Source organism: Passer domesticus, chromosome 8 (genome assembly GCF_036417665.1).
Source record: "Passer domesticus isolate bPasDom1 chromosome 8, bPasDom1.hap1, whole genome shotgun sequence".
Classification (NCBI taxonomy): domain Eukaryota; kingdom Metazoa; phylum Chordata; class Aves; order Passeriformes; family Passeridae; genus Passer; species Passer domesticus.
In genome coordinates, this window is record NC_087481.1 from 33,062,543 (window position 1) to 33,084,442 (window position 21,900).

General features: G+C 36.6%; 1 protein-coding gene across 7 annotated transcripts in view; it reads right to left on the bottom strand.

Annotated features, from left to right (window-relative positions):
* The window catches only part of NRG3 (neuregulin 3), a 695,884-nt gene that overhangs the window by 191,315 nt on the left and 482,669 nt on the right, over positions 1–21,900 (bottom strand). For all 7 annotated transcript variants that reach the window (XM_064430253.1, XM_064430250.1, XM_064430251.1 and 4 more), the window contains one exon: positions 13,345–13,474. In XM_064430253.1, the coding sequence (XP_064286323.1) occupies positions 13,345–13,474 (130 nt within the window). The remainder of the gene's footprint in view (positions 1–13,344; positions 13,475–21,900) is intronic.

Genomic DNA, 21,900 nt, shown 5'->3' on the forward strand with positions numbered 1-21,900 from the left:
TAGTAAGTGTTGACAGCAGCAGAAAGCAAGTATTTCATAAATATTGGGTTGTACTGGTTTGTGTGCCTGGTTTTATAAGAGGCACAGACACTCAGTAGTTACTATAGGATCTGTTCATGGCTGCAGAATTCCACACTCATTACTGCATCCCAATGTAAGGAAAAACATGCCATGTAGAGAACCTGGGAATGTGGAACCCTGGGGCTTGAGCTGAACTAAGAACTCATGCTCCTGGTACAGCAAATCCAAGTGGGGCTAGATGGAATCTGAGTTTGAGGATGCTCCAGCACTACTGACCTGGACTAACCAGCACTGGCATGCAGTACATCCACTGATCAACAAAGCCATTTTAGATGGACTGATCCCAATGGTAACAAAAAAAAAAAAACGGATTAAAAAACCCCTCAGGCTTAAGTGGCCATAAGTAAGCCATTTCCCCATTTTCATTTGGGAAGCTCTTTCAGGATCTGGTTCCTAAGACCAGATCCTGAAAGAGACAAATGCAAAAGCAGAAAATTGATTTGGTGTTTGTTTATATGCATAAAGGATGCTTTTCTTTTGCTTGATTGTATCTAAGACAACAAAATGGCAATCACAAAGGATTCAGTTCCAGCAGGAGGTAAAAGAAGATAATACCTGTAAACAGAAGTATCTATAAAATCTGAAGTCAAGAGACAATTCAGTCTTCAGTCATGAAGAGTTACATCTGACCTTGCTGGTTTGACAGACTGGTTTATAACACTAACAAAAGGAAACTAACAGATGAATGGGAACAGGCTACAAGACCAACTCCCAAAATATTAGCATCCAAGATAAGATTGTAGCCAAAATTTCACTGAGTAATACGTATACATATAGAACCTACTCCATTAAAAGCCACTTCTCATTACTTATTTAGCTGCTGCTGTGATTAGATAGTATTTAAGACACTGATCAGGCTCAGATTAATGTAACGTCAGAGGAAAGTGCAGTCACTGCAGCAACCTGCAGTGCAGCATGTGCATCCCCCTGGTGTGACAGCAGAGACAGACAGCTCCCCCAGCAGACCTGCACAGCCACCAGTCCTGAACAATCCACATCCAGCTCACCATAACACAAAGACCCACCTCATAACTATTTATCAGGCCAAACTGCAGATTATAAGCTTGGCTGACAAAAAGTATATTGGATGGCTCCTCCTAATTTTGTCTACCAGATAAAACTGAAATATGTTTCAATCATCAATTTTCAACACTACTGTGTTGGTCAATAAGCCCACTTGACAAAGTCACTGGAGTTGTGTGTTCAAGAGATAATAATGCTAAATATTGTATTTTATAAGGAAGTTATGACAAAGATATTCTAGAGCACAGAGAAGTCAAAGATCGGTTGAAGTGCATGGAAATCTCTGACTGTGACAGTGTTTTTTAGATCTACAAATTCCCTGACATCAAGATGTCCCCATAGCAAGTGCAAACTTGTACCAGAAGGGATTCAAAGTCTCAGATCTACCAAAGTCTAAACATGAAGACAGGCAAAAAGGCAAAACAACTGTCTCAAATGAACTTTGACTCTGTGTTCAAAGAGGACAGACAGAAAGTATAAATGTCAGCTGGTCAATAACCATTAGAGGTAAAAAGCCGATGCCTATTTTAGGAGACTAAAAAAAGTTCAGGATTAAGTCACTTCTAAGAAGAAGGAAGCAAACCAGTGAGATTTAATACATATCACAGATTCTTCCAACAGCTATCCCAGGAGTGTACCTCTGGATTTTGACAAAAGATGAAAAATTCTCCAGCAAAATGAAACGCAGCACAGTGTCAACTCCAGAAACTCCTTCTAAGAAAATGGATATACTTTCATTTTTACACTTGTACACCTTTTAAAAAGAAATAATGATCAAGTACCTTATCATTATAAAGCATAACACAGTTCCTATTAGCTACATACAAACTGCCTAATCATTTAGGACTCATAACTAAATTTTTCATATGACTATTAGACCTCCCTGTTATTCCAGCTGAGCATAAATTGAAAGTAGAATAGCACTTGCATATCCAGGCATTTTGGATGATAATAAAGATGTTTATTGACACTTTTGTGTAACAGAAATATAATGAAAACTAACATCTATGCTCTAAGGATGATGCTAAAGAAAAATATGTTAATCTCATTATTCCCCACAAAATACTAATAAAACATTAAAGAGACTTGCAAAAGCTTACATGCGATAAGTAATTTTCAGTAACTAACATGAAAACTACAATGTTAAACTGAGAACCCACTCAAGTCAGTTTTTTAACAGCTTTAGCTTAAACAACACTTAGGCTATAAAGACCTTTACATTTTATTTACAAAGGGGAAAAAAGTTTACATTTATTTTTCACATATTACTTGCCTGTTTTGAGAAATGTCAACAGATTAAGTTGGTGAAAAAACCTGATGGGTACTCCATCTTGCTGGTTTTTACTACAAGAATAGCTGCATTTCAAGGCAAGCAATACTGGAAAAGCTTATCTGGCATTTTGCCTACTTACAGACACTAAGCCTTCTTCCTGGCTACTCTGCAAACACTTTCAAGTAGTGAAAGGCTGAGATTGTAGTTTTTCTTTTCTACTACATAATTATGTAACTCTGATCCTTTGGTTAACAATGATTCATTAGGCATGAATCCATGTTTTCTTCCAAAGGATGTAAGCTCATTCTGTCATGTAATGCTGCAGAGTTCTCTCGACACCTAAAAACTGTGTCCCAGAATTACCACGACAATCCTTTTCAGGTTACACCGCCTAATCCCTAAGCAAAATTAATCTTGATTAATTTTCTCTGCTGGAGAAAATACCTTTTCCCCACAAGGACCTTCACCAAGAGAGGAGTAGAACGCTATTCCCTACCATGCAGCATGAACTCAGGATGAGAACATTTGGGGTGAAACTGGGGTACAGTGACCATTTTCCCAGTAAGACCCTGGGGACACTATGGCTCTCAAGACGCACTGCCAGGATCTAGTTCAGAAAGGGATTTAACTGAACAAATAATTAAAAGATTAAGAGCAACTCTGTTTATGCTGTGGTGAGCTTCAGATTACTGCTAGACATCTATGACAAAATGCCAGCCAAGCAAGCCGAAATGAACACTTAAACAGAATGAATTCACTTGGGATAACTGAGACAGATCTGCGATCTGTATAGTGTCATAAAATGTGTGGTGTGATTACAGATTATTGAAAATAACTGCAAAATCCAGAACAGAGAAATTTATCTTTGAAAACAACATAAAAACTACCAGATACTGCTACAGACACAGCAGTGTCTTCCTTCTACCTAACCCAACAAAACACAACACTTGGGATAATTCTTTAACAGTATTTTTTAAAATAAAAAAGTAATTCCATTTCTGTCAATATGAAGCATCTTATTTTCTGATTTATGTTTACATCATAAGCAGCATGATGTATAGCAAACTATACAAAGAAAGCAAGTCACTCTGGACAAGAGGACAACCATCTTGATTCAGCAAATAACAACATTTACCAGAAATTTCAACCTGGCAAATATTATAGTTATCCATCATGCATCATGAATTAACTTCGTGCTTCATTTAAAATTCATAGTCTATTTTTTGCTAACATGTTGCATATAGTGCCACTGTCTTGTCCATTTTCTTCTATTAGGAAATAGTCTTCTGTGCACTACTTGCAAAAATGAGATAGATATAAAAAACTTTAGTGCAGTGTACCAAACATTTCCACTGCTGTAAATCATTATTATTCAAATAAAGAGTGCTCAAGGTGAGCATTTTAAACAAGAGTGAGCATTTTAAAAGCACTGCTACAATAACTTTCTAGTTCTTTCCAAAAGAGAGCAAAAAAAAAAAAAACAAAACCCCAAAAAAACCAAAAAAACCCAAACAAAAAAAAAAAACCAAAAACAAAAAAAAAACCAAACCCCACATCAAATTTTAGTTGTTGCTGCTATTTCCATCCAGAATTTCAGGAAATTAATGGTTTTTGACAGAAATTTCTTTTTCTACATTAGAAATCCTTGGTTCCAGGACAATTTTAACAATGTAAAGAAGTAATTGTCTTCAACTTTTAAAGTTCCAATGTAAAGAGGTAATTGTCCTCAACTTCTAATAAAAACTATCAAACAAAACCGTATTTGTTTCCAGATGTTCTTTTAAAAAATAAAATAAATTTGCCTCATGAAGTCAGTATAAAGCATCATAAAATAGCAAAGGTTCAGACCAAATGCTTGCTGCAGACATTGTATACATTCACCAAAAGACCAAGAACTGCTGTTTTCTAAGAAATATTCAGCATCTGATGCAAAGTTTATAAACTTACATAACTTTATAGCAAATGATTCCCTTCCAGAAGCAGGGATAATCTCACTTTGCATTCCCCTGTCAAATATCCTTTGTATTTGATTAATTAACAAGGCATCATTGGGATATTAGAACTATCTTAAGTGTTTGGAGTTGAACCTCAGATTTTCGTGCTCATCCAAGTGAGGGTGCAGAAATTACCCTAAGCTTCTCACAGTGGCTTCTTCAACAGCACAATTCTTGTGAAAACTGCAGTTTTCTACCCAACAAAGTGGCTGATGAGGCACAAACACAGCCCAAAAGGTGTTTCATTACAAGCTCCTGGCATTATCTCTGAACAGACTTTATCTAAATCTGCTGCTTATTATATAGTGTTGGCAGGATGCCCAAAGAGTTCACCCCTCTGCACCGGAATAACTTCAAGAAATACATTTAAAATTCTAACACTACATTTATGGGTACAGGATCAGGACCAGAATATTCATCTATTCAATAAAACTCACAGAAAACAGTTTACCTGCCTGTCTGATCTCAGCTGCCTGACTTCACACATCCACACATTTTTGCCTCACTTCCCCTCTTCCTATTTGAGAGAGCAGGCAGGGCTTTCTTAGCAGTAAAGGACAGAGGAAACAGGTGGTTGGTTTTGTTTGCTCTCATTTAGATGGATCTAGAGTGCTGGTAGATTAAAGTTCTGGTATTTAGCATTTTGATATAGTTGGCATATATTTCTATTTAAAGGACTCAATTGTCCAGAGCTTATTTCTTCTTCTAGTGAGATTTTTTTTCCAGATCTTCTGGGAGAAAGTCTGCAGATAGGATTAGATTGGAAATGCTATTGCTTTCAGTGTACTTAAGACACTGGCAGGGATGAGAATTTAAATGAGAGATTTCAGATGTCTGCATTATGCACTTCACAAATTCCTTCTTGCCTAAGGGAGGTAAGAACAACAACAAACCTAGCTCATTTCCAAGTTAATTTAAAAGCAGAGTTTGATGGCAGAATATTTGCATATGTTAGCTTCAAGACAGATGCAATATATGCCATCAATATTTGCACGCATACATTTTAAGGTATGGCTTCTTTTTCTACAAATTCTTTGTGTGTACTATAAAAGCTACACAAACCTTTTCCCACTGGGGTCTTGGAAAATAAGGAGGGGAAGAAAAACCCCAATTCATATAATTTGACAGAACATTCCTTTAGAGTGGAAGAACTTAAATTTTGGTTTTCCAATTTTCAGGATATACCCCTTCATCATGTATTTCATTTCAGACAGCATGTACTGAGTAATAGCTTTCTGTATGTGTCATGGCTTTATTTTGCTTTAGGATTAGGAAACAGGAGGCAGTTTTGAGACAATTTATCCTATTAACAGGTCAATGTGCTTACTAGAAGTTTGTATTTTGTATAGAATGGATTTAACTCATCTCTACAAGCAGAGGTGTGCTGCACAACCAGGATACCTTGCTAAACTGTGATGGCAAGATACAGCTCCACAAACATGTGTAGGCACAAGAAAAGGTGGTGACAAAACTGAAAGGTTCCACCAGATTTAAGTATTCTTGATATTGAGACATGGAAATCAATGTTAGCACAGCACTGGTTCCTGATCTACCACTTAAGTGCCACATGAAGAAATCCAAGCATTATTAGCAGCCTCAAGAAAAAACCAACTCAGCTGCTGAGCTGGCAGCTACATTTATCTCCTCTCCCTACTGAAACTCCAGGTTACAGCCCAACTCTTGATTCAACCAGCTGAGGGGATCTTGCCAAATTCCAAGGGAGCCAAATTTGGCCTCTTTCTCTTCCAGAATTCCAGGAAGAATTGACAGTTTACTTAAAGCTTCCAGAAATATTTTTGTTACACTCACAGTACTGGTTGTTCTAAAAAAAGGATATAGATCTCTTATGTCTGGGAAGTAATTCTGTACATAAATGAAAGCATTAACCCTGCTTAATTTCATTTTATTATCTCTGAACTACAGATGTGTGGCTTTAAAAAATATAAAAGGTAAGCAGGGGGATGTGCTAAGCCTGTAACTATGTTTTCCCATACTTTACATTAACTGAAAACATTAACATTAGTCTTTAGCATTCTGGAAAAGAGAAATGAATTCACTGTTTTTTTCAGTACTGCATGCTGACAGGTTTAAAACACACTCATTTTCTTAAGTGCCAACATTAACTTTGGATGCACATCTACACAATTTCTCCTTTATTTCCTCAAACCCTTCCAAAAATATTAATTTGAATAAGCATTTCAAACAAGACAAAATGGAACTAAGATTTTTATGTTGCTTTCATAGATATTTCCTTAAACTGACTGAAACACAGGTGAATTGTTAAATTGGAGTGTAATTTAATTATCTGGGCATGCAGTTTATCTGTACAGTATTATGACTTTTACCTTACTGTTCCCACTGGAAAAATGCATCTTCACCATAACCTTAAGCAGGTGTATAAATTTCATGACTTCAAAAGATGGAAATGGAGCCAGGAAATCCCACTGGTTAGTAATCAATTTTTTTTCCAAAGGGAAAGCATTAGAATATATAGCCTAAGGTGCTCAGCAGAAAGCAAATAAAACCTGAAATACTATGAATAAAGGCCCTAGAAACTTAAAACTATCATTAAGTAAAAAGCTTTCTCTCATTCTGTATTTTGTTTTACTGCTAAATTAATTTATCCTCCCCCAAACAATAAAACTACCACCAAACTAATTTCAGAAGGTGTTTTAGAGGGATAAATGGATAATAGATGTTTTGTCAGTGACCTCTGTGTGCAGAGCTGCTCGAAGGAATCATGTGAGCAGCAGCAACTGTAATAAACACTGTTTTACTGCAGTGCCCAAAACCTTCAGTGTGTCAAGGGGGAACTTCTGCAAACACATCAAGGAAAATATCTGTCATGACATTTGATATGAAAACCATTACACTGCTGTGTTAAAACCCTTCATTTTGCCGATATTTGAAAGTAACTGGATTTCACAAGACTTTTAAATTGGTGTACATATTCTGCAAGCTGAAAGTATTTTCTACCACAGAAGTTACAGGAGAAGCTGCATGCAACAATCTAGGGGAAAATCTGTAAATAAAAAGCACTGTAAAATGGAGTGTTGATACTGTCAAAATTAATCAATAATTAAAGTACTTTGACAAGAAGATTTCTCAAGAGCCTCCATCTTCTCAATGTTAAATTATGAAAGTGTGAATCAGATGTTCTTGTGTTTCATGTGAATATCATATAATGTGTTCTTGCACTATTGCATCTGGGGAGGTTTTAAAAGACTCAATTTACATTTAAAAACCTGTTTGTTATTTATTGAGTTCTTATACCATAATATCAGACTTGAAGGGGCTTGATTTCAGAGCACTGTTAGAAAAAGAATAGGGATAACTGAAAAAGTACTGATTTTATATAGGTGAAATTTGGTATTTGGACCAGTTAATTTAGTTTTTATTCTAAATAATTGCATCCAATTAAAAAAAACCCTCAAGGCTTATATATTGATTGCAAAAAAAATCAGACCAAATTATAAAAATTATGTAAGACTGGATAATATGAAAATAATTAGACTAGCTAGGTAACAAGTAAGAGTCCTACAGGTATCTTGGACTTTACACCATTTCACCTTGAGGTTTATGAACCATTTTTCTTCACAGTTCATATCTAAAAACGTTTAAAACAAGAAACCAGGCATGTGACAACAAAGCCACACAACCTCTTCCTGTTACTTCAGGGGGCAGGAACTTGAAAGAGAACACACAGAAATGCTTTGGGTTTGGGGAATGTTTTATGGTTTGGTCTTTGTTTGGGGATTTTTATTTGCTTGTTTTGTGAAGAAGAAAGTTCTAAAATTATACAAGAAAAGCATGATGTTTCCAATAAAAAAAAGACAGAAGTAGTCACACTGTAGTTGATATTAGTATTACTTAAGGCAGTAAAGGTTTTAATTTATTACAAGTGCTACCTGGAGTAAATAAACAGAGGCAAGCTGATGCTGCCCTGGTAAAGTGCACTCCCTGTAAGACTTCTCAGGAATTCCAGCCTCCTGACTTCTTACAGGCTGAGTTTTGAAAAGGATGAACCAGGCACAACACTTTAGGCACACTGGCCATTCCATTTCAGCTAAAGAAGCAATCACAGTGCTGAAATCAACCACAGCCTGTGAGAGCACTCCTGAATAAATAGGTGATGGACTAATAACACTCTGGGGTATCTATATTAAAGTTACTAAGGAGTTCTTCAACAACTGCTTATAGATACCTAACTTTATATTTTAACTCTGCTTCAGGCTTTCCAAAGTAAACATGAAAGTAAAGGCAGAGGCATCCCAGAAAATGGTGCATGCAGCTGCACAAATATAATCTAGATATGTGCTACAGCAATGCTCATAAGCCAGTTTTCATAACAGGAGATCTGTTGATTACCCTTGACATGGAAAATATCCTAAATTCCAAGCACAGTCTTCTTCCTCCTTTAAAAGCTTGTAGCTGTATGTTACATTGCCATCTTTATACAGTGGATTATTTTGATGAAACTATACTTGGAATATTATGACACGAGTGAAATTCTTTAATGTATTCAATGCTATTGAATAGTGAATTATTTCCTGGGCTTGCATTCTTGAGAAGTGTCAGCATAATACAAGATGGGGGAATGCACAAAATGGAGTAGCTGGTATTTTAAAACACCTAGGTCAGATTGCCAAAACCTAGAAAACAAGCCATGTAACTAAATCAGGGAAATTATATTCTTAGTTTTTTAGATTTTTAACTTATGGTTAAGTGCACGTATCATATGCCAAGCTCAGAACTGTTCTGAAGTCCCATCTGTTTGATCCCTTTCTCCTGCTTTTACTGACAGCCAGGGCTATGCCTGGATTACAGTTACTATTATGCAGAAGTCTCACAATAAAACCTGACAGTATATAAACATTTATCCAAACTGTATTTTCATTAAATGGGGATTCAATCCTTCTGCTCTCATGACAGATTTTAAATGAAGCTGAGAAAACTGGTATATTTCTTTTTTAATCAACTAAATGTAAAAATGGGAAATTTATGCATAAATATGAGCAAGATCACCAAGCTCAGAATTCACCAGAACAGCATGCATGCATCAAAACCAGACTGTCCAATGAAATCTGAAAACTCTGGGATTGCAACCACAGTAGCAGACTTCAGATGCTGATGTATGACCTGCTGTAATTTGGTCAAGTGGAAATTATGTTTTGTTTACTGTGCATTTGTGAGTCTATTCTTTCATTCCCCACTGTCAGAAAACTTACCCAGGCTTTCTATTGCTTGAAGGAGAGATGAAGGGCAGGAAGACAGGATGAAAGGTATATCTTATCCAACATACTCCAATCTATAAAGAGTGCATCAGAGTTCATCACCAGTGCCCAGACTTCCTGTGCATACACAATTGTCTTAATGGCTTCTTCCAGAGGAGAAATTTAAAAGTACAACCCTCTTCTCCCCTCAAAAGTTTTAGCCGCTTACTCAGCCAGTGTTTTCCTATCCTAAATGGGTTATCTAAAGAAAATGCAGAGACTAAAAAGGAAAAAAACAATGTAGAAAGAATCAATCACAAAAAGAACCCAAAAACCTCAACGCCACAAGCCAAACTCAAAAAAAAAAATCCCCAGAATGACTTGAGATGGGGTATTTTAAATAAAATTCTACAAAGAAAACTTGAACAGGTCTTTTTAAAGCCAGGATTACATAATACCCCATTAAACACTGATGTGTCAGAGTTGACTGTGTACTTGATTTTTTTGGTGTAAATTACAAATTAAGGCACTCTCACCATTCAGCTTTAATTCTCAAGGTGGCAACACTGAAAAAATTTAAGCATATGGAGAAGCTAAATATGAAGTTTCCCTACCAATGACCTTAAAACAAGCTCATGTTAAACCATTCACAAAAATAAACACTGAAGTCACAGCTTTAAAATAGCACAAAACATCCAGTGGATCTTGTTTGTTACCTAACCACGCAGGAGAACTCTTGCCAGTTTACATCCCAGGCAATTTTTCACCAGGAGATAGTGAGTAAAATGCAGAAATTTGAATAAAAAAATGAATTACAGAATTTGAATTAAATTTAGAATAAAAATAATTAAATTTTTTAAAATAAAATTAAGTTCCTGTGACTTCAGGACACTCCTCTGTAGGTGAACAGGAATGGAAGATCCATGTTCAGGGCTCCTTCTGACCTCATCTTCTGTGTTCCCAGTGGCCTCCTGCCACACAGCCTCCCCCCTGCCCTTGGCCAAGGGTGCACCTTGGTCCCACTCCCCACAGTGATGGGTGCAGAGCAGGAACCCCAGAGGACAGGAATGAGCCAGAGCCCTCCAACACCCCAGTGCCAGCGGGACCCCTGGCAGCTGGAGGCACAAAATGGGCACGTGCCAACCTTCCAACAACAGCACCAGGGAGTGTGTGAACTCTGAAAGGGGCTTGGGCTGCCAGGTGAGCCATGAGGATACAGAGGAGGCCCAAGGTGTAGCTCAAACATTTATTAACTGCTACCCAATCTCTGTCCCTTTATAATTTGCATGTTTATCCTTAAAAACACACACACAAGAAGAACAACTGCACAACTCCCTAAGAGTATCATCTACTAATACCCTTCAAACCTGACCAAGTGGGCTAAGAGTTTTTTGCTCATCCAAGGTCCTCTGTCTGCAGCTGTTCCACATGGCAAACTCCCATTTCAGTAAATTGGTGCTCTGCTCCCAGAACAGATGCAAAATCACTCTCACAGTGAAAATATACAATGCAGCCTGATTCCAAGAACAAAGTATCATTTTAACTCTTCATAATTCTGTATTCAAATTATTCTTTTTGATTGCAGTGGGAATTCCATAACCCTTGTAAAAAAAATTGCTTTTTACTAGTTAGAGGACAATTACAGTATATTAGTACTGTATTTTTCTATATGTGTACATTCTGGCTGTTATTTCTGAGCACTTTTATAGGCTATAGACAGAAAAACACCTGCATCCCACTCATTACTGCACAATCTACCCAGGTAGAGATACAGCATTAAGGGTCAAATTTAAATGTTTCTCTCCATTAATGATAAACCGATCAGTATAAAAGTGATTCTGAACAAGTTGCTGCTTGCAGTGTCCAAGAAAGTACTACAACTAATTACCCTTTAAATTTTAAAATGTACGTTCTTTTGGTATATGAAAACCATTGCTTTACATGGGTCTTTTGGTGTTGCACCATTCCAAGTATCCACCATAAAAAAGATGTTTAATTCCCAGAGAATGTGCCAGTGCCTGGAATTTGTACAGGCAACAAAACCCTTAGACAGGAGCCAAGGGACTCCCAGAGATACTGCTGCTTCCCTATGGAAAGATAACACAAGGAAGGGGGTGGAAAAATTTTACTCTGCTGGAAAGAATGAAAAGTCAACATTTTGGAAAACTTCTAGCCATTAGCCAGGCTGCACTATCAGAATCACAGGAAATAAATGAGAATTGGGAAAAGATGATAGGAAAGACCCTGAAAAGTCAAACAAACCAACAACAACAACCAAAAAAAAAAAAAAAAAAAAAAAAAACAAACAAAAAAAAAACCACACAGCTCTAAAGCTGCATATTTTTTAAAATGTAACCCACAATTTAGAAAACCAGTCTGTTTAAAGAGGCTAGCTACAAATTTATCAGCCAATTTAAAAATTCTAATATACATCCATTTTTCTCTGCTATTTTATAAGATTTTTTCTTCAGTTTGAATATTCGGACTATGAGAAACACTTAAATAATTGAGTGATGTAATTCCCTTAACAGCTCATGACATGTCTAAGAAAGACCAAAAAACTTTGTCTGCTTTGAGAAAAAAAAAAAAAGCCTGTGTAGTATTATGAAGGAAGTAGAAAACAACATCAATTTTCCACAATAAATGAATCATAACATTTAAGCATGCCATAAAAAAAATAAGAAGGGAAATGAATGATCACTGAAACAGTATGGTATAAAAAAGTGAAAATCTTGGAAATATTCTTCTGATGATAAGCAGAATTTAATCAATATTTAAATTAATAAATTTCCATTTTTTAGCCAGGAACATGTGACTTTGCAACTTTTTTTTTTTTCTTATTTTATTGGGACTTGGCAGCTCAAGTCCCAAATCCTTCAGGAAATCTTCTGTCCTGGACACTTTTTATTATTTATGCTAGAGTTCTCCATACATTTAGGCGTTCAGATTGGAACTTGGGCATTTGAGTGTCTCAGATCCACCTTTTGTGTGCCATACACAGTATCTTAGGAGTAAATGAGATCAGAAGTAGTCAAAAATGAAAATGTGTTCTTCTGTTTAAAAGATTGCTTAAATAATTGGGGGTCTGGTAAATATGTGTGTTAATATCCTCGTCTTTAGGAAGATACTGCAGTATTCCTTCTGCATATCACTCCTTTTTACTGGCCTCTATGGCTAATTAATACTACTAATAATAAGTGATCTGGCTTTATTTTCAATACATTCAGGATGACCTTACATAACAACAGAAGTTCAGGAGTATAAAAGTGTACAACAGCTATAGAGCAGGTTCAGATCACAGTCCATTTTATCTTTCAGTAATTAAACTTAAGAAATCCTAATTTTAAGAACTACTAGCCCTTCCTCTCTCTCAATTAACAGTACATATAGCTATTGTCAAATACTCTAGCTGGAATACCCAAAATAAAGGGATGCTTCTGGTACGTAGGGGAATGCTGGACTTTCGTATGTTAAAAACCCAACAAAATGAAACAGTAATCCTAACATGATTAGAAAATAGAATACTGAAATTTTCTTCTCTATGGAAAGATTAAAATGTTGCTTCTTGTATCTACATATTTCTATTTAAGATTACCACAAACTAGTAAAAAACTCACCAGCTGTGAGGGATGCAGTCAAATCAGAGGAAAAAAATTCCATTGCCTTCAAACATTCTACACCTGAATGCTTATTTTTTTTTCCCTAATGCTTCCTGCCTCAGGCAGGAGAACTTTCTGGCACTTTTTGGCAGGTGACTTACCGGCAGTGTTTGTGGGATCCCGTTAAGGTTTCGATCACAAAGCATTCCCCTTCGTTGAGACAATATGCAAGGTCCTTGTCTTTGCATGGCTTAAAGTGCTCAGAGCGCTCCGTGGAATACGTTGTGGTGTCTGAGGAGAAAACAGGCAAAGGAAAGAAATGCTGTAAGGACAAGTACTGGGTATTCCTACAGTACATGAGAAATGAATTTGATCATACTGGGCTCAGTAACAGCAAACACAGACCAAAATAAATGGAAAGCACAGGGCATGCCAACCTCCCTTGGACTGCAGCATTATTTGTAGTCAGGTTTCTTAAAAGATTCATAAGAAATACCAGCAGAAAAACAAACCAGACTGCAGCAAAGTTGGAGTACAATCTCAACCACAACTAATTTCCAAGGTTTGCCTGCTCAAATATAAAGACACCTACTTTGTGTCCTTTATCTAGAACAATGTTTTCATATTACTACATCAAAATGGTTTGAAATAAGAAATAATTTTTTTTTTCAGAAAATCAAGTAAAAATAGCTAGTACAATGTAGATTTAAAAAAAAACAAAAACCCACTACAATGAAATAGGAAAAAAAAAAAAAGCCAAACACGCAAGGTCAATGCTACTTTGAATCACCAGTCCCAAAAAAAGAGCCTAAAACTCAAACACAAGCAATGTGGCAGTGACTGTGTCATTTCACACAGATCATCTGTAGGTGTACGTAAGCCCACCCCCAAATCACAGTTAAAGGCTTGAATACAGGTAGAACTGGTGGCTGCACCTTTGGAATATTCAGTTAATTAGAATTGGAATAGACTGACAGTATGTCAGGGTGAACTATCATTCCTAGCTTCTAATAAAACTCTTGAACCTTTCCAATCCAGTTGGATTAATCACCAATAAAATGAAATTTTCATAGGAAGATGCCTGATTGACACATATTTTAATTTTCTTCACTATGACAAGGCTTTGTCTAACGAAGTGTGATTTTCAAAGTAGATTATTATTTCCACAGAGCCATGATTTAGTCTTAATATTCAATCTTAATTCAAAAAGTTTAAATTCCTAATCACTTTGCAGGACCTGATATACGCTGAAATGGTAAGAGAACATTTCACTGTGTACCATACAGCCTGTCACAAAATATTACATTGACTGCTGTCAAATAAATGAAGCAGTGCTCAACCGACACAGAACCCTGCCAACTCAAAATTATACAAACACTTCTGCTTGGTTTTGCTCATAACTGAATACACACCAAACTAACACCAAAGTTGAAAACCAAAATACTGAACCTGTAACAATATACCTGTAACTACAGTTCGGCAAGAAAATTCAGATATTCCCAAAAACTTGTCAAAACTGCTCTTTGTTCTCTGTATATCTTTAATAAAACACCTCTACAAGTTTTCCTTATATGCAGACTAAATGACAGAAGATAAATAAAACACATTTGAAAATGATAAGAAAATCCACGCCCTATTCTTTGTATGCAACACTTGATTTTTCTTCTCCAGAGATAATGTTGTAGTTTAGTGTTTTCAGTGGAGAGAAAAAATATCCTGGGAATAAACTAACAGTCTTTCCTCAAGTGTTTTTTGAGATTCAGAACAAAAGGCTGTGCCACTGTCCCCCGTAGCAGCACTTACAAAAAAGATGCAGACTAAATAGAAACTATGTTTTTAAAGTTTGCAAGCAAACCCTGAGCTGAAATGTATCAAGTGGAATTTTGGAGATAATACCAGATGTTTATAGATGCAAGAAGTGACTAACAGCTCTCTGCTGGCATTTCAAGATTGATCAGCTTTAATGTAAAAAAAATAAAAAAATAAAAATCCTCACATAGAAAAGAGGTGGCCCAGTTACTTTTTAAGGTCAATTTTACCCAGGAGCACTATAATGACCATTTAAAACTTGATTAGGCAAAAAATAACTATAAACCTGAGTAACCAGTTCTATTTCTACCCCCTTTAAATATGGAAAACTGCAGGTAACATAATTTGAAAGCACTCCTGATAATTACAAAGGTAAGTAAACCTGTGAGATGAGCAGAAATTCAGCTTGATGCAGCTGCAGGGAACAGAACACTTGCATTTGTGAGCCTGCTCTGAAGAAGCAATCTGTGCAAACACCTTTATGAAGGCAGCTGGAATACCCAGCCCAAAGGAATCGGAGTGCTCCCAAAGGATGGGAGCAGAACGAGGGGGACCCAGCGTGGCTGAGGCAGTGACGCAGGGAATTCTCAGGGCACGGCTTTTGAAGTGCAGGAGACTCCTCTTCTACCATCATTAAATCAACAACACCTTGCCAAGGTCAGCATTTTAAAGTTTTAGATGAAATAGATTCTTCAGAAGTTTTGTTCTGCTTTATTTTAATTATTCCTCTGTTTAATATTAATCAACCCTTGTGTTTTGTTTATAAATGGGTATAAATTGCAATACTTAATTTTCTCCACCTGGACACAATCTCTAGCTTTTATTTTGTGTTTTGTTCCTCACCTTTCCAATTAAGTACAACAGTTGTAGGTAACAATGGATGCTGGCAGCTCCTTATGGCAGCCTGGGATTGCACTCCTAATGTTGAAAAGTACCCACTAACTGATAAAAGTCACTAACTGACATCCCAGATATCCCTGGATCTGCTGGATACTTTCTGCTGGAGAGAACTCACATATCCCACACTTGAGTTTCATACAAGTTACAATCCTGCTGTTGTTTTATGTTGCATTCACGAACTCTCCAATAGCTTCATTAAATATTGACAGAAACAAAACCTAAAAACTGGTTCTAAACATAACTGCAAAAAGCACAAAACAACAGAAAACATTGTAGAGACTACAGTTTTCCTGATTCTTTTTCTAATAAATAATAAATCCTATTGTCTCTTGTTTTATTTTAGTCCTAACCAACTACTGAATTGACTTTTCCATGGTAGAATTATCCTTCATAGCTTCAGAAGCCTGATAAACAAACACCATTGTATTGTGATGTTTGACTTTTTAATGATTTTTTTAAAAGAACTAATAAGGCATTCAAAAAACTGAATAATACAGCTCCTTAATTTATTTTTAGTCTTTGGATGTGGTAACAGTCCCAAATGTTTATAAGTAACAAAGGGGAATTTCTGTTAAGCATTCAGATTGTCATTGAATTCAGTGCATATTCCTTAAGGTATTTTTTCATTTTTTTAATTGCCATGTGTCCAGGTGCTTCATGCAAAAGCAGCAGGGGATATTGATTTCTTCTGGAATCATTCCAACTAAGTTGGATGGATTCTAAGCACTCTTGTTCTTATTTTTCTTGCCTTACTCTATCAGCAAAGGCTTACACATGATTCCATACTCCAAAAATTGATACATCATTGCCAACCCTCAGTTACCACTGTGTAATCAAATGAACCAGAACTTCATTCACATTTCAAGATCTTTTATAAACATAGAGTTGATTTCTAAAAACATTCAGTTTTTGGGACTGTTGAAAAAATCAGTAGGAAGTTTACAGATATTATTTTATTTTCTTTAGGTGTAAAAAACTGTTAGGGAAGTTGTATTCCTGTCTCATTAATGTATGTCATCGTATTTATACCAGCACAGGGTGGCTCATTACAGCTGATTTTTGAGTGACCTTCAAGGCATGATATGGTCACCAGAAATGCTATTTGCTCCTTCAAGGCTACCATGTTCAGTGTTTCCAATACTACGCCCTGATACTGATATATCCAACTGCCAGGAAAAAAGCAGGAAAGGAAAGAGTGCAAGATTTAAAATATCCTGTGAAACAGCAGCATTCAGGGCAGGTGCTGCTGCACAGATTGCAGCAGCAGCCATTCCCATCCATCACATCTGTCCTGCAGCACTCCAGCTTCAGAAACAGATTTTACTGGTTACATCTCAAACAAAGCAAGTTTCCTATGCTACCTGTAAATGATACCCACACTCCCTGGCCCTGTCACTGTGAACATTTTTTCCAGGCAGACAACATTAGCTGTGCATAGGGAGAAAAACTGCCCAGGAGAACAAGCGATAGAAAGGCCCTGCAAAACTTTTGTGAACTAGCAGAGAGACACCCAAACTCTGCAGCTACCAAGTCATTAACACAGGTAAGGCAATTGCTTGGTGCATTTCCACCAAGGAATATTAAGACACGGTTCATTTTAACATCAGAGCTCACACACTAAAAGAGTTCTTAAAATGCTGCATATTTTGACTACCAGTGATACATATTACCAGCTTTACAGATTCAGTATCAACATGCAAACTGGCTTTATCTTTTTATCCATTTATAACTGATCATTTCCCAGAGAACCATTACCTACTGAGGCACCAAAAAAGCAAGATGCTTATTTTAAATCCCTGATCCCATTTCTAAATGCACTGCAAAAATAAGCCAGATATAGGCAACTGAATTGCCTCTGAAAATATAACTCTAGTTATCAAAAAAATACCTTCTTAAGAAACCCCAATACAATAATACATTTTTTAACAATATATGTCTTTATGACTACTGCATTCTATGAAGAAGGCAGCATAAAAAGTCACTTAATAGCATATAGGGAGTTAAATTTTGTGTTTGGTGAAGTCAGTGGCAAAATATTTACAATGATTCAGTATAAGCAGGGCTCTCTGAAGTTCCTATAGGGTCATGTTGTGCTTCTCTCCTGATACCTCAGAATTATCTGTGGCATCCCTAACTAGAAAGGGTCTTGCACAAAAAATGAAACTTACACACAGAATAGTTTAGATGTGATTTTGTTTATTCACTTACTAAACCTTAAAAAATATAGAACCTAAAATTTTTACTCCTGTGCTTCTACAAGTATCATGGCTTAGAAAGGTTATTTCCCAGTTTAGTGCTTCCCCTATTCCCTCTCCAGTTAGAAACACAAAAGGCAAAGATCACAGGTGGAGATAAGAGCAATTTACTGGAAACAGCAAGGAGAAAAGAAAGGGAACAGTAACAGCAACAATACTGATAACAAAATGTACAATGAGAGGGCAATCTACCGGTGACATGTTCACCAAGGCCAGGACAATGACAAACAAGGAAGTCAGACCCTCTGGCCACCATGATTCCCCCATAGGAAAAAAACTTCCTTCCTTCTCAGATGGGAGAGAGTCCCTTTCCTGCCCCTGGAAAACAAGATTGGGGATGGGGAAGAAAATACCAAGTCCTAGGAAGATATTCATTAAGGCAGAAGGAAGGGAAACTGTAAATATTTAGTGTTTATTTTGAATTAGCCTTAGCTGATGGTAGCTTTTTCTCAAGTTGTTGATATTTGCAAAGAAAACATTCTAGATATTGCCATTTTTAATGCAGAGATTTTGCTTTATCAGTGCTACCTGAACACTAGCTGGCCTTAGCCACAGAATAATTAAGTTAAAAGATTCTAGTAAGAAATTATGAGAAGAAAAAGAAAAAATAAAAAGTCAAAAGACTTCTTGTTCTGAACTTGCTTGAACTCTTTTGCATATATTTATATATAATTAAAACCAAAAGCTTAATTAAAAAGAGGAAAAGTATTTTTTTCCTTTACAGAGGCAATTTTGTATAAACAAGCAAGAGTTCTGGATGTCAATTATTCAAGAAGCTACCCCTTAGCCATTTTTGTGCCAGGGAAAATTTTATTTAATCCAATAACACTTTCAAAGCTTTGACTGCATCATGATATAAAACAAAGTTGTGCTACAGATATGGGACTCGGATTTTTTCTATTATCCTTCAGATTCAAATGAACAAATCTGTATAATTTAGCAACAAACTGAAAACTCAGCCAATGCATCAAAACATTTACAGGTGTTGGCTTCCCAGCCAGACTGGGGGGATCTGGAATTGATATCAGATGCAGCCCCTGTGTCTTCCCTTTGCATCTCATTGTGAGGATTACATAAGAAAGCTCATGGGATATTACCTCAACCTCACAGATCCTCACAGACTGCTTTTCTGCCATCTCACCCAAGCACAGCATCACCTGCACAACTGCAGAACGCTTCCAGAAGATATTACAGTCATCTCTCCAAAAATCACACATGCTCCCTTGTCAGCAACTCCTAAATGAATTCTTTGTGACCTTGTTGTTGATATTTTCTAAATGTTTTTGCAGTTTGAAATCACTATACACAAGTACTAATACATATCTTGAAAAACATATGGAAGCACTTTCAAGTGACTAGTGCATTATTAGCAAATATAATGTGTTATTTACTTGATGCAAAAAGCTCTGAAATATAAAATAAACCCTTTACTTCCATGACTTAAAAAATCAAACTCATCAAGCATTAGTTCTAGAATGTACAAAAATATGCCCACCTAATGCTTTGTCACAACAAACTCAAGCGCAGAAAAGGAAATAATGCCAGTATCACTTTGAAATGTAATATCAGATCACATCTGTCAGAACTTAAAATCTGAACCCTAAACACCACTGAAATTCATCTCTGTATGGGCAATTTGCACATCAGAGCCTGCATTCTCCTGTGCTGCTCACACTGAAACCAGGGAAAGCTGAACAAATGGGAAGTGACTCAGGAGAGAGCCCTGTGAGACACAAAGGGCCAGAAGTTCGGTGCCTAGGAGCCAAAGAAACAGGAGTGACTGGGACTCTAAAAGGGTTTAGTGTTCAAAGTGAAGAATTACACTGAGTTATGACAGCTCTGATGGGCTCTCTAGGTGCAGAGTGCTTTTATCAATCAAATGCATTCAGTTATCCTTCAGTAGAACTTATTAATTAATCTAAAAGAAGCTAATAGAGGAAATCACTGAAAAAGCAGCATATTAGAGATTGTGGCAGAAGCAGATCCATCGCCCACACCAGGGATTCTCTGTTCTTTGACCCCTGCAGTCCCACCCATCCCAGCATATTGACTTCTCTGGAGACACCAAAAGCCCTTGAGACTGGATGGCACCACTGCACCAAAACGGGCACTGTCTTGAGGATGTGAAAATAGCTCTAGGAAATAATCTCTAATAGATGAAGAAACTGAAATACTGTTAAATTTACAGCATAAAAGCAAAACAGTAAATTAATTTAAAAAATAAAATATAGACTTGAAGAGGTACAAGCAAAACGTAGGAGGGGCACCCCAAACCAGAAAACTCTATCTAGGTTAAAGATGCTAGAAGAAAGCAGATCTGTAATACCTGTAATCACCAGCACTCTGAATTAAAAATTCAAAACCACCGAAAACCACCTCACATGAAATCTAGTGAATCAAATAAAGAAAATTAAAAAACTAAATGACCTAAATAATTCAGTACTGCTACAACATGAGTATAAAAGTGGTGTTACAATTATTGTTACATGTAGTAAAAGACCCAATTAACAGTCCTCCAAATCTTTTTATTTCTTATATCACAACTGTCTTCTTTCTCCCTCTGCCTGTGAAACCTTGTGTAGGGGTGGGAATTTAGATGCAAGGACCAGAGGAGAGTAAGGGAATGACAGAAACCTTAGATCTGGAAGGCAAATATTTCTGTTTAGAACATGCAGGGACTTCAGCTTGCCCAGCTCCTGTTAAAGAAATAAATGTTAGGATTGATAGAGGCTAATGGCAGCTGGCAAATGTCCTGCTGGGCACCAATACTTTTTCAGTTACAGATCTGGAACAATCTGTATTTGTACATCCTTCCACATTATGGTATAGGAAAGTTCTTCTGGAAACAGTCTTCTGTGATTCTATACATTTTCATGTGAAAAAAAAAAAAGCAAAGGGAAAAAAAGGAGGCCAATGGCTCCAGAGGGCAGGGGCACTGGCCTGATCAATATTCTAAGGTTTAATGTTTTTCTGGACCATTTACCATTTCCTTAAAGTTGTACAGGAACTGCCCAGCACTGTGTATTCAACATTTAATAAATCACTTCTTAGAGTCACTGCCAAGCTACTGTAGGCTTAGAGGGAGATACCTAATGGAATAAAAGAATTCTTCTAGTTAATATGGAGAAATACTTAACATTTTAATGTAAAAATACTAATTATCAAGAAGATATGAGTAGGTTGTTTGACTGGCAGTGATGCTTTTTCTCCAAGGAATTGAAATAGGTCAAACAATACATTGACTAGAAACAAGGGAAATAAGAAAAGCTATTTTAACTCTAAGCTTCTGCATATTTCCAAGGCATGCAATCTAAAATTTATTCATTACTTCATTTATAATTCTGACATCCTTGTTGTGTGGACATGCAAAGTCAGTCTATGAAGCATTAACATTACTCTCCACATTTCCTTTCACAAAGAAACCCTTATGTTCTAAATTATGCACTATTTTTTAAATCTCTTTTCCTCACTTTATTTCTTTTAATTCAGTCTTCCAGAACAGAAAGGGGATGGGCATGACAAGGTAAAGTGTCTTTGCAACAGTTCTCCCAATCTGCCCTGTTGTGTCCTTGTGTGTGGATTACCTCAGAGGATTTCTCTTTTTCTCAGGTAAGGAGAACAATTTTCCATCTGTTTTTGATGTAGCACTGTCAGAAGTTCACACACTGCAAATCCCCCGGTCTTTACTACCAGCACACAAAAAAATGATCAGCTTGATGGGCCAGCATTTCCCAGTGACAGTAATTAGGTAAA